The 14,339-nt window shown below is 38.3% G+C and overlaps 1 protein-coding gene across 1 annotated transcript in view; it reads left to right on the top strand.

Annotated features, from left to right (window-relative positions):
- Positions 1-14,053, top strand: part of LOC138166151 (sodium/hydrogen exchanger 9B1-like) — a 70,209-nt gene extending 56,156 nt beyond the window's left edge. The window contains exons 10-12 of the mRNA XM_069094561.1: positions 6,795-6,903; positions 7,528-7,664; positions 13,686-14,053. Coding sequence (XP_068950662.1) covers positions 6,795-6,903; positions 7,528-7,664; positions 13,686-13,874 — 435 coding nt within the window. The 3' untranslated portion in view covers positions 13,875-14,053. The remainder of the gene's footprint in view (positions 1-6,794; positions 6,904-7,527; positions 7,665-13,685) is intronic.
- The last annotated feature ends 286 nt before the right edge of the window (positions 14,054-14,339 follow it).

Genomic DNA, 14,339 nt, shown 5'->3' with positions numbered 1-14,339 from the left:
GAGAGAGAGAGAGAGAGAGAGAGAGAGAGAGAGAGAGAGAGAGAGAGAGAGAGTTTTATTAGTGTAAGAACTCAGGTCAATGCATTTTTCTTGAATGAGGTTATGGAGAGAGTATATAATCCAAAGTCTTTCAGTGAAAGAGTCTAAAAGATACCAAAAGGCAAATACAGTAGAGTTAAAGCAATGCTATTGAACAAATGTCTCTCTAAGACAGAGAGAAGTATACGTGTGCCCCTGTAGACATTAGTCTCCCTTCTCTCCCCAAGCTACTCTTGAGAGGTCAGGTTATAGACACCCTAGGAAGGGGAAAGGAGAAGTACATGTTTTCTGCAACACTTGTGATGGCAGCCCCTTCTGTAGCAAAATATTATTTGTTTTACCCCTTATTTCTGCTAGATGCCAAGAACAGATTGGAAGTGGGCCTGGGTGTGAGGAAAGCATTTGGCTAATGGAAAATGCCAAGTCAGAGACGGTCAAGTGAGGTCATAAACTCTGGTGGGAATTTTAAAAGAGAAAAGCAGTCCTGTGTCTAACCAGCCCCTCTCTCTGACCATAGGAACAATCTTCCTCTTGAGAGAGGGAACTGTCTTTCACTTTTCCAGTTCAAGCTTACAATATAGATTTAGAAAATGGTTCCTCTTTTGGCTTGAGTGGTGATTTCTCTCCCTCCCTCCCCCATCCCCCACTACAACATAATAGCAGAAGATCCAGAAAATACTCCAATGACTAAACTGTGATGTATCCCACAGCAGCCTCATCTTTCTGAAAGCTAGAGCTCATGAATGTAACAAGTGGTGGTCATTTATAGATCCAGCCAGATGACAGAATCTAGCCCCACCCCCTTTACTTGTGAGATCAAAATTCTAGGGGAGCCTCCTCCCCTACCAGCACAGTCTTTTGGAACCCCCCTTTTGTTGGGGGACAGGGGAAGGTAGGGAATTGAGGTTTCAGACTTCAACTCAGAATAATAGATGTTCTGCTATTCAGGAGTTTTAAAGGGAACTGTTCATTTTGGTTTTCCCTTTAGTAAAGAGGTTAGTGTAGTAAATAGCTCATTTATATGTAAATAAGTAAACCTTCTAGTTCTCTCAAAGTTGAGGAAACAAATTATTAGAATGTCACTGGATGAACTATGAATTATTAGGGGAATCTTTGTATCCCAGAAGGAAACCTATCTAGACCAAGGCACTAAAAAGAAAGATGGCGAGATAGGATAATCAAGCCAGTCCTGTCTGCACTTGTGTGGAAGACCTGGGAAGGAGCTCAGGACTGAAAACAGCTCAGTCTCCTCCACACTTGGGGTAGCAAGTAGAGAGAACAGCTCAAGCACGCATCTCCACCCTGTGGTCTTTTGGGGTTTTCCATGCCAAGTAGCCACCTGGAGCTTGTCCTCCATATTAGTCAATGAAAGACTGTGTCAGGGTGAGACTTCAAAGACACAATCTGAGAGAGATAGGAAGGTAAGAAGCAATTGTGGCTGTTAAGGTCTATTGTTTTTAGTGATTTTTACAGATGGAAATTGTGGGTGTGATTACTGTACTAGTTACTATCAGTGATGTTCCCTAATGAATAAGAGGTACAAAAGAGACACAGCAGTAGAGGAGGGGCAAACATCCCAATTTTTTAAAAACTGGGGGGAGGGGTCAAGAAAGGAGGATCTATGATCTGTAGACCAGTGAGCTTGCTGTTAATTCTCATCAAAACTCTAGAACCAATAAAGTGATGTATTTATTTTGGAAGAAAATAAATGATTACTACACAGCAGTAGGTGTTCAATGCAAAACAAGTCTTCAGATGCAGAGATCCATGTTAAGAGAAAACACTGCTAATAGAGTTGTTCACAAGGATGAAATGCACCTAAAAGAATGGCCACTTTTAAAATTCTTATTTTTGTTTCATTTTTGCTTTTTTCCTGCATCTTTTTTGTTTCCAAATGTAGAGGGATAGGGAGTGGACTTGTAATTTTGTTGATGTGGGGAGGTCCCAGTGAGGAACTTCCTCTACCCAAACAGATCAGCCCTTTCTATGTATCTCCATCTGAGAGAGCTGCCTTATCAACTCTGAGGCCAGGATCACCCAGCCAGTATGTGTCAGAGTCAGGACTTGAACCTGTCTTCCTGGCTCCAAGGCCAACTCTCACTCTACACTATATTTATTTATTTATTTATTCATTTATTTATTCATTCATTCATTTATTTATTCATTCATTCATTCATTCATTTATTTATTTGCTTATTTATTTACTTATTTGTATGATCACTAGACTGATCAATCAGGGAAGTTCCATAGGTGACATGATTAGATTTCATTTTTGAATGAATCTCTCATATGCTCCTTATAACCTGGGATGATAATACATTTAGCTGGATTCTGAACCAGTTGAATAACAGGACTCCAGAATGTTGACCCAGGGCAACTTGGGGGGTTGTCTTTTTTAAGAAAGCACTTAAAAGTGCTTGAAATCTCTGTCTTAGACACATTCTGGCAGACATCTTATCAGACATTTATTAGACACTTTCCAGAGTGTCCCAAAAGACATAATGAAGTTTTAAGCTTTAATATCCCAGAAAGTATGCTTTTAAGATTTGCAGATGTTACAAAGCTGGAGGTCAAGATGGAGAACAGGTGTGCTTATCCATCCTCTAAATGAAAAGAAAAAAAAAAACATGATTCTCAAAGAACAACATGGAATGATTGGCCAGTTATCCAGTTAAGACAAAATTTCAAGTTAAGTCAACAAGCATTTTATTAAGCATTTACTGTGTACTAGGCACTGTGCTGATCACTGAAAATTAGAAAAACAAAAATAGTCTCTCCTCAAAAAGCTTATATCCTAATGGAGGAAACAACATGCATAGAATTATGTATACACACAATATATGCAGGGTAAATTGTCAGAGGAAAAGCACTAGTATTAAGATGAACCAGGAAGGGGCAGCCAGGTAGCACAGCGAGTAAGAGCACCGGCCCCAGAGGCAGGATGACCTGGGATCAAATGTGGGCTCAGACACTTAGCACCCACCCAGAAACACCTGGCCGTGTGACCTTGAGTGAGTTACTTAACCCCAACTGCTTAAGGCTGGCCAGGTGGTGCAGCACCGTCCCCAGTGTCAGGAGACCTGGGATCGAATCCGAGCTCAGATACTTAGCACCACACCCAGAAATAACTGGCCGTGTAACCTTGAGCAAGTTACTTAACCCCAATTGCTTTAAAAAAAAAGATGAGGAACCAGGAAAGAGCTTGTAGAAGGAAGGATTTCAGCTAATACTTGAAGGAAGAGAGGGAAGTCAGGAGATGAAGATAAGGAGGAAGAGATTTTCAAGCATGTAGGGCAGCCAGTGAAAAAGCATTGAGTTGGGAGATGGGTTGTCATTTTCAGGGAAGAATAAGGAGGCCTGGATCCTGGATCTCAGACTATGCAGAGAGGAGTAAAGTGTAAGAAGACTGAAAAAGTAGGAAGGGGACAGGTTATAAAGGGTTCTAAGACTCAAAAAGAGGGTTTTCTATTTGATCCTGGGTGTGATAGGAAGCCATGGAGTTTATTTACTGAGGGGCTGACATTATTAGACCTGTGTTCTGGGAAGGTAACTTTCACATTTGTGTTAAAAAAAATTGTAGGGGCAGCTAGGTGGAGAAGTGAATAGAGCAGCAAGCAGCCCTTAAGTCAGAAGAACCTGAATTCAAATCCGGCCTCAGACACTTGACACTTAACTAGCTGTGTGACCTTGGGCAAGTCACTTAATCCTAATTACCTTACCTTCCCCCCTCTAAAAAAAATTGTACAATATAGGAAGGGGAGATACCTTTATTAACAGCATTTTCTGTGAAAGATTAGGGGCTTCATTGGATTACAACATAAACATGAGACAATAACATGATGTGGCAGCCCAAAATTTATTGTGGAGGTAATTTGCTTTTTTTTCTTTTCCAGATCATTTTACAGATGAAGAAACTGAGTCAAACAGGATTAAATGACTTGCCCAGGGTCACATAGCTAGTAAGCGTCTGAGGCCGGATTTGAATTTAGGAAGATAAGTCTTCTTGACTCCACCTAGGCATCCAACCTAACATTATAATTATAGTATCTATAACAAGATAAGGGATGGTCTGCTTTGGTCAGACCATATCTGAAATATTATGTTCATTACTAGGTGTCACATTTCAGGAAGGGAAACCTAAGAAGATATAGCACTGGCAGCTAGGGGGACCAGAAAAGACCATCTATAGGTGCTTGATATGAGTCTTAAAGAAAACAGGAACTCTACAGAGTATCATGTGCAAGGAATCACTACTAGGCCAGTTTAACTGGATCATAGTGTGTAGAGGGCAGTAGAACTGAAATTAGAAAGGGAAGAAGGAATCAAGTTGTGAAAGGATTTTGTATCTGGTCTTAGGCCAGGATTTCTTAACCCAGAGTCCCTTGTTTTTAGATAGATAGATAGAGGAACAGATGGGTGGATAGATGATAAATTTCAATATAATTGCTTCCTTTTGCAATTTATATATTTTAAAATATTCTGTGGAGTTTATAGGCTTTACCAGACTGCCAAAGGGATCCATGACACAAAAAAAGGTTAAGAACCCAAAAGAGATTCGTTATTCCATTTTGAATATGTTGAATTTGAACTACGGGACATCCAGTTCAAAATATCCAATAGGCAATTGGTGATGTAGGACTGGTACTTAGGAGAGGAACTAGGTAAATAGATAAATCTGGAAACCATCTCCATAGAGATCCATGGTATCTGATGAGCTCACCAAAGGAGAGTGTAAGAGAAAAGAGGTATTGCTCAGGACAGAGCCTTGGGGGACACCCATTATTAGTGGACATGATATGGCAAAATAAATTGGCAAGGAATGGTCAGGCAAGAGTAGATTAGGAAGAAAATCCAGCAGGAGTAAGAGGTCAACAGTACAAAGGTTACAAAGTATTCAAAAAGAAAGAGAACAGAGAAGAGGCCACTAGATTTGGTGACTGAAAAGTCATTAGTTAACTGTGGAGATTTAAATTTCATTTGAATGCCAAGTTGTAGTTGAAAGCCAAATTGCAGAAAGTTTAAAAAAGTGTAAGAGGTGAAAAAGTGTTGGTTGTTTCAAAGAATTTAGCTGAGAATCGATGGCCTCAAAGATTCCTTTCAGCTTTAAATCTAGTGGAGGCAGTCTGCTGTAGTAGATAGGATGGGATCAAAGGTATATGTAGAGGGATTTACCTTGGAAAACAAAAGGGCAACCTCATCATCAGATTGGAGTGGGGAAAAACATGGTGGGAAACAATGACAGATAAAGGTGAGATGATGAGACAGGAAGAGGAGGGGGGTTCTCAATTTTTTTTTAATGAAGTATGAGTATGGGAGACTTAAGAAAAGGCTTGGAACAACTACTGTGGTGAATGGAATTAGTGATCAATTGGAGAGGAGCAGTATGAGGATTGCCTTGCTGAAGTGTCCAGTGGAGATGAACTAGGGTATATTTTTAGTGAATCTAGTCAGCATGGCTTCATGCTCAGTTGAACAGCTCACAAGTAGAACTGAAAGAGGTGGATAATGGGAATAATCCAGAGATGGAGTTTGGCAACGTGTGGGCAGCAAGAGGATGAAGAGATGCAACAATGGAAAATAGTGTAGAGTTGAGCTGGTTCACCAAAGGGTCTAGACTGTGGAAAGAGAGGGGAGTGTAACCAAAGTAGAGATGATGGCCTAGGAAAGAATTGAGAGAAAAAGGAATTGGAAGTCATAGTGAGGAAAAGAACTAAGGTGAGGAGGAGTGAAGCATAGGGAGAAATGGAAAGAAAAACAATTTTAATTGGAGAAAGGAAATTCTGAGCCCTTGGCCATGGAAATGCAACTCTTATGGGTGATAGCAAAAGCAAGGGCATGGCCAATCTGATCTATGCGTAACTGAGGTAGAGAGGAAGAAGAAGTCATGGGAAGTGAAGAGCAGCTGGATAATTAGGGAATTTGAGGAATATTAGTATGTTCATTAGGAAGTTCACTAAAATGAAGGATCTCAGGAGTCAGTCCAGCCTCCTCATTTTGCATATGTGGAAGCAGAAACCCAAGAGTTGAAGAGAAAACAGCATTAATAGACATGTTTCACAAGGATGAAATACACCTAAAAGAATGACTACTTTGATGGGGCAGCTAGGTGGCACAGTGAATAGCGCACCAGACCTGGAGTCATGAGAACCTGAGTTCAAATCTGGCCTCAGATACTTAACACTTACTAGCCATGTGACCTTGGGCAAGTCACTTAACCCCAATTGCCCTGCCTTCCCCCCTCCAAAAAGCAAAAAAAAAAATCCTACTTTGTAAAATTCTTATTTTTGTCTTTTTTGCTTTTTTCTCCTCTTTTTTTTTGTTTCCAAATGTAGAGGGATAGGGACTAGAATGGGGACTGGACCTGTAATTTTGCTGATGTGGGGAAGTCCCAATGACCTCAAAACACCTTTTCTGTGTGTCTTCATCTGAAAGAGCTATCTTGCCAACTGTGAGGGTAAAGGATGTGACTAGGAACACCCAGTCAGTATGTGTCAGACACAGGACTCGAACCCTTGTCTTCTTGGCTCCAAGGCCAGCTCTCACTCTACACCACACTTGCCTCTCTTCTAAATCTAGAACAGTACAGAAACAAATCTACCAAATTATCAGTCTGATGCAAATGGGTTGGCAAAAGTTTGCTCTCCCAAAAGTGGACGATTTCAAGATTGAGATGTCAAATATTTATAATGAAATAAAATGATGTTTAATGTGGTTCAGTACTCTAATGACATCCATTTATTTTCATTTTCTCACAGAAAGGAGTGCAAAAAATAGTTGCAAACTCATGGTTAATTTTTCAACCACTTCTTTTTGGCCTGGTTGGAGCAGAGGTGTCTGTTAATAATCTTGAACCAAATACTATTGGTAAGACATTAGGAGAGAAGAAGTTTTTAGAAGTATTGAATAATATAATATCTTGGAGTTTCTTTTACATTGTCCCCCTTGCCCTTTTTTTTTTCACTTGTTCAACAGTACAAGCTATATTTAGCACATTCATTTCTTTTTATGTATTGTGAACAAATACTTCCTGAAGTAGCCAATATGAGTGATCTGGTAACATAAAATCAGATCAGATTCCTATCTATAGATCATTTAAAAAACCCAGCTGACATGGTAAGCACCTTTCTTTAGATGAAAGCTTACATGTCTACTGACATAAAATGACAGAAATGTTGCCTCTCCTGGTATTTGCGTTACTATCATAACTAGATATTACTTTGGATCTAAATGATTCCATCAATGGAATCATTTTTACCAGAGCCAGCAACAATAAAGTTTGTTTTCTATTCAATCATATTTGCATTTCTTTTTTTTTCATTAAAAAAAGGACAAAATGATAATACGTGTGAAAATGCTTTGAAACATTAAAAAAAATGCAAAACTAAGGCATTATTGCTATTCTGGAAATTAGTTATCCCCAAGAAGTTCTCCTCTGCTAATATGTTGTCAATTTGAATTATTAACTCAGGCTTTTTAAATTTGTTCTAGGTGTCTGTGTTGGTACACTGAGCTTGTCATTGTTGGTTCGAATTGCTGTCACATTCTTATTGGTGTCTTTCACTGGTTTTTCATACAAGGAAAGATTTTTTGTTGCCTTGTCATGGATCCCCAAAGCCACTGTTCAGGTAAGGATGGGAAAGAGCAATTAATGATACTACTTGCTTGTGTATGGCTCTTGGAATTACCAAGTTATGGTGGTCACTTTGAGTTCTCTACTAGAAGCCTGATAGACAGTTGTTCTAATCACAAAAAGAAAGTTCAATAGATTCAGAACAGATGGATGACCAAAGCATGTTCCATATAGGTTCAGCATCAACTTAGAAGGAGGACTTTATTGGATTTGCCCCAGAAGTTAGTGTCTGACCCTGTAGTGCTTAGCATTTATATCAGTGATTTAGATAGAATCCTAGAGTGTAAACTTATCATATTCCCAAATGACCTTGAGATGGGATGGGTTCACGTATTTAACATACTTGTTGTGGAAGTGACTGGGAGGGAGTGCTAGCTTTCAGGTAACCCTTGGAACTCTGTGATTCAGTGAATATTCTTCAAATTTTGGAAATAATTTGAAAAAGCCAAGCTACCTAATAATGTTGATACAGTCTTTTAAAAATTTCACTTTTGGGGTGGCTTAGGTGGCACAGTGAATAGAGCGCTGGCCTTGGAGTCGGGAGGACCTGAGTTCAAATGCAGCCTGCTGCCTCAGACACTTAACACACAAAAAACTAGCCATGTGACCTCGGGCAAGTCGCCTAACCCTAATTTCCCTACCTCCCCCCTCTCCAAAAAGCAAAAAAAAAAAAAAAATTCACTTTCAAGAGGAAAACTCCTGATTTTTATGAGATATATTTTACAAAATACTATAAAGTAACACTTTGCTATTCAAAATATAAATTATGCTTTGGAAAGAGAGGTACTTTTTTTGGATTTGAGTGTGATTGATTGAGACACCTGTTATTCTTTGAATGTCTCAGAGTCTATAAGTCTTCTAGAATTACTGCCTTTTATTGACATTCCCATACCAGTGTTCTAACTGCATAAATTATACCCACAAGCACTTATTACAATGAATACAATGAACAAAATTGAGTCTTGTTATTATTTCCTTCCTTCAAAACTTCTTTCATAAACCTTTTAAACGTTACAAAATTTCTTGAAATTTAACTAAAGTGAAACTATTACCTACATCTCAGTTTTCTGCTTTTAATCATTGCCACATAAAGTTGTAGAGTAGCGGGGAGATGGCCTACTCTTTGCTACCTACTCATGCTGTTGTTGGCCTCAAACAGACAGGTTTTGGTGTAGTAGGAAAAGCATGGGCTCTGGAACGAGAAGATTTGGGTATAAATCCTGTTTCTGATGCCTATTACCTATATGACTTTGGGAAAATAACCCAATCTTCATAGATCTCAGTTTCCTCACCTGTAAAATGAGAGGATTGGAGTAGAAGGCCTTCAAGGCCACTTACAACTTGACTTCTCCAATTATTCACCTCAAGCTTGTTGTTTTGTCAGTCACGTTCAACTCTTTGTGACCCTATTTACAGTTTTCTTAGCAAAGATGCTGGAGTAGTTTGCCATTTCCTTCTCAGCTCATTTTATAGATGAGGAAACTGAGGCAAATAGGGTTAAGTGACTTGCCCAGGGTCATACAGTTAGTGTGTATGGTTGCCTTAGCCTCAAACAGAGGAGCACAAAAAGGAAGGAGAGGGTATGATCCTACCTGCTCTGATCTCCTAAGACCTGCATAGCATAAATGAAATTCTTGCAGGAGCAAAAAGTACAAAATGGAATGAATCCATTGTACAGGTAGATGTAATCCAATTATTAGCAAAGTCCAGTCAGTTCTTTATCCTTAGTGTGGATGAAATGGATAGAGTGGACAAATGGAATCTTCAGCTATCTCCAAGATTAGAACTTTCCCCTTCCACCCCAACTCCCATGAAAAAGTGACCAGATAGACTCTTCTTGCTTCACCGTGTGTTAGAGATGTTAATGAAAATGGCAATTAAGGAGGTGAAATGAGAAGAGGTACAGATAGCCCATAGCCAGAAAATCAGGACCTAATTTTTATGGTTTATTCTGTATCTAAAGACTGTTCGAATTTAACCACTGGAAGGAGGCCATAGTCCTCAGGTACTTGGGTCCAATAAACAGAAAGTTGTCAAAATGACTCAGCTACAACTTTTAACTGCTGTGGTCACTCTTAAACTAGCTGAGGTATAGGGTGACTGTTCTGGTAATTTTGTAGGTATATACAGAAAGTATATCCTTGATTGATCCCTTAAAAAAATTTAAGGTAATTTTACAACTGAATTAGGAAATACAAATAGATGGGATTATGGGGAAAATGTTTTTAAATTATTTTAATGAATAATGTTGAAAGACAGTAGTGGGTACCTTGAAAACCAAAATATTGAGAATACTTCTGCTTCCTCCCCTCCCCCCCCAAAAAATCAGTCTAAATAAATAGGTGTTTGTACTATTGAAATCAGAAAACAAAATTGCCATTCCTCAATCTTCCTTTATAATCTGGCAATTGTAGCTTATCCAGGGAAACCCTTAAGCCATTCCAGGTGTTTGAAAGCCCTGTGGTTTCTTGAATTCATAAAAGCACATTTACTAGCTGTGGGAACTTGAGCAAGTTATACCTTTGAGCCTCATTTTTCTTGTCTGTAAAATGGAATGATAATACTTATACTATTTATAATAAAACATATTTCATATGTTTGTTGGGGGAAAGCAATTCACATAACTTAAAGGGATCTTAAGTAAGAGTTATTTTTAAGGGAAAAAAAGAAAATAGAGGAAATTTGAAAAATAAAAACAAAAACATAAGCTCCTTGGGAGTAGAGATGGTTTTCTGTCTTTGTATCCCCAGTACCCAGCATATAGGTAGATACTTAATAAATAAATAAATAAATAAATGCCTGTTGATTGACTGATTAAAGGTCCTCTTGGGTACAGTATAGGTAAATGTATGTACAGGTATATATGTACAGTACATGCTACAGGTATATGTGTGTGAGTCTGTGTATTGAGGCAGCCTGGTGTAGGGGACATAGAACCATCCTTGGAACCAGAAAAGAGCTGGACCCAATTCTAACTTCTGATATAATGGTCATATGACATGGGGCAAGTCACTTAAGCTGTTCATGCTCTAAGCAGCTGGGTCAAAGAGAATTTGGCAGCCTATATGGATTAGAGTTTCCTATTCTGTTGAAATCACAGGCCCAGCTCCTATCTTTGTCTCTATGTGGTACTTAAATTACCTAGGTAACCTAGCTGAATGACTATTTAGTGGTTAGTTTCATTTGTTGGATTTTGTTCCGTGTTTCCCTTTTTTTGTTCTCTGTTTCAATTTGAGTGTGAAATGTGTTTTACAGAATCATTAACACATGTACATTTTCCTCTCAAGCTAGTCATTTGCCAAAGTAATAAACACTTTTGAATGAGAAATTGACTCATCAGCAGACTAACATTACTAGGAATTTAGACACAGTATTGAAAAAATTGTCTCAATTTGGCAAAATGTCTAAAGCCTCAGAATCCATAAATACCCAACCAGAATGTAAATACCAAGATTGTGGAATACAAAGGAATCTTTCAAGAATCTTTGATGTTGTATTTTAGTTTTCAGTCTGTAGTGGTTGAGACTTCAGCATTTACACACTGGCTTCTTTGGGTTTTGTACTTCATTGGTGTTGCAAAGGTTAAAATTCAAGTTTTAAACTACTTTTAAAACCAATTTCATAAGATATACCGTCACAGGATATACAGGGGTATAGAAATCCATCTTGCCCTACTAGAAAGTTAGCGGGGCGATGGGGGAGGATATAAGAGAGAACAGATTGGGGCAAGGGTATTCAGTAGGCTTGCTATTTTGGGTGGGGGGTAAGGGAAAGATGGGGAGAAAAATTGTAACTCAAAATCTTTGGAAATGAATGTTGAAAACTAAAAATAAATTAATATTTAAAAAATAAATTAAAAAAACTAATTTCAGAAATTTCAAGATTCATTCATTCATCAAGCACATATTCAGAAGCTATCGTGTGCCAGGCAATGTTGATAGATACTGAAGATACAAAGAAAAAAAATAGCTCTTGCCCCCAGGGAGCTTACATTTGTTAAGATTAGAGAGAGGAGGACATGAACAATTAGAAACAAAATACAAAGTAGATACAAAGAATTAGGATTTGTGGCACCAGTAACTGGGGGCATCAGGATAGTTTTCCTGTAAGAACTGGTGCTTGAACTGAGTCAGGGATTTTAAGAAGTAAAGAGCAGGAGGAAGTGTTTTCTAGATATGGAGCACTGTCCATACAAAGACATGGAAACAGGAAATGGAATATTGTGCATGGGGAACAGAAAGTAAGTTTCAGGTGCTTTAGTTCAAGTATTTATTGAATAATGTGAGTGTGCAGAAGCACATATATAAAGATAAATATCTTACCATTTAAAAGATTAGTTTTTAGGGGACACCAGACAGCACATGAAGAATGGAGAATTAGGTAGAAACAAAATAATATCTAATGAATGTACTAAGTGGAATATAATCAAGTACCAAAATTTGCAGTTAAGACAATGTATTGGGGTGGCTAGGTGGCGCAGTGAGTAAAGCACCAGTCATGGAGTCAGGAGGACCCGAGTTCGGGTTCTGGCCTCAGACACTTAACACCCACACAAAAAAACTAGCCGTGTAACCTTGGGCAAGTTACTTAACTCTTAATTTCCCTCCAAAAGGCAAAAAAAAAAAAAAAAGACAATGTATTATGGGTGGAGAGGAAGAGGAAAAGCCATTTATTAACTGGAATTATAAGTGAAGGTTTCATGGAAGACCTACCTGGGATGTGAATTGAAAGGTAGTTAAAACCTAGTTAGGTGACTTACTAGTCGTGTGACTTTGGGCACGTCACAACCCCAACTACCCTCCAAAAAGCAAAAAAACAAAAACAAACAAAAAACTAGTTAGGTGAAGAAGGAGAAAAGCAAAAGCAAAGTTTAAAAAGGCAGAAATTAACATAAGAGTGTATAATAAGTACCTCCAATGTGTCAGACACTGTCCCTACCAGGAGGGGATACAAGCATGAAAATGAGATGGTCTCTGTACTTCAGGAAGTGACATTCTATGAAAGTGCCACAGTAGCTAGGAAAGTCTTCCACCTACCTACTACCCGAAATTGTGTCAAGCTGTTATTCTGCCACTTTAGCAATTCCCTCTTAGGAAACTACAACCCATTACTTTGCTTAGAGCCCTCAAATAACTCTCTCAGACTCTCCAGTACAGATCCGGTGCCAATCTGCCTTGGCATCTTACACCAATAAAATCAGAGATCTGGTCAAAAAAGAAAAAGTCACATCTCCTGGCAGGTCAATGACTCTTGAGAGTGACTCATTTTTAGGTGTCCAGGCCCATATATCTATTGTTATATTAGAGATTTGATGTTTTATATATATATATATATATATATATATATATATATATATATATATACCCTGTTCCTCCACACCCCCCCTTTTTTTTCTCTAAAATTTACCTCAAAAGCCCTATGTATTGTTCCTTTATTCTTTCACCAAATGCCCTAAAGAAAAATGCTAAAGGTTCCTAGATTTCTTTTTCTCTGAAAGGCTACTGTGTCACCTAATTCTCACTTAGTCCGATCCCAAAGATAATTCATTTGGTCATAGATTTTGAACAGGTCCATAGAGGTAATCTAATTCAACCCAGTGAGGAAATAAAGGAAATGACCCCAGAGAAGGAAGTGACTCCCTCACTGACTACCCACTAACACAAGTAGCAAGAAGTAATGCCAAGATTTGAATCCAGATGATTGGATTCAAAGCCCGAGGTTCCTTCCTCTGCCTCATGTTCACTGTTCTTTATGAGAGAGGCCCTAAAATGGAATACTCATTTCTTACGTGTTTTCAGTACTCCTTATTTTTTTTTTCCCTTTTGAATAATGAACTGATATTTTATGACTTTCTGAACTGGTATGTTTACATTCATTCATATGATAAACTTAGCATGTCCCAACCATGCTAAATGCTAGTGATTGTAATAATCAAGGAAGGTTTTATGCTTTTTCTTAAATACAAATCCTTTAACTTTTTTTCTTACTGTTTCAAATTTTTCTCCCCTAAACATAGGCCGTATTAGGGCCTCTTGCTTTAGAAGAAACAAGAAGTAAGAACCTACCTCATTTGGAAATGTACGCAAAGAACGTGATGACCATGGCATTTCTGGCAATCTTGATCACGGCTCCAAATGGGGCACTACTCATTGGCTTAGTGGGGCCTAGAGCGCTTTCATTAGATGATCCTCAAGAAGCAGGATAAATTATTATGCATTAGATGGGAGAAAGAAATGCTTCTTTCAAAAACTGAGAAACCTTTTTACCACCTGCATCTGTTAATAAAATTCTGAAATTGAAAGGAAAGTGAAAATTAAGTCATGGAAGCAGAACCTTAGGCTGGTACACATCCATAGTTTAATTACATAGCTTTTTCTACTGTTTTCCTCTTCAATTTTCTACCATCTTCTTTCTCACAAATTAGTATGACTTAACTACAACTTAGTGAAATTCCCTGTTCAGAAATGTTCAGATCACTGTTCAGAAATTCCCAGAAGGTATAGCTAGAAATAACTGCAGATAGGAAATTATGGCAAAAGTGATCAAGCTGGGAGAACTAAGACAAGTTGGAACAAAATGTACCAAACAAAAACCAAAACAAAACAAATGCTGAACTGCTGAATAGTAGGGAGGGTAGAGGTTGAAGGAAACAAACAAAAAAAAAACCCAC

This window comes from Petaurus breviceps, unplaced genomic scaffold (assembly GCF_028583685.1).
Source record: "Petaurus breviceps papuanus isolate PSGF00001 unplaced genomic scaffold, PetGlider_PUasm1.0 126, whole genome shotgun sequence".
Taxonomy (NCBI): Eukaryota; Metazoa; Chordata; class Mammalia; order Diprotodontia; family Petauridae; genus Petaurus; species Petaurus breviceps.
Note: the sequence above shows the minus strand (reverse complement) of the source record. Positions and strands in the feature narration are given on the sequence as shown.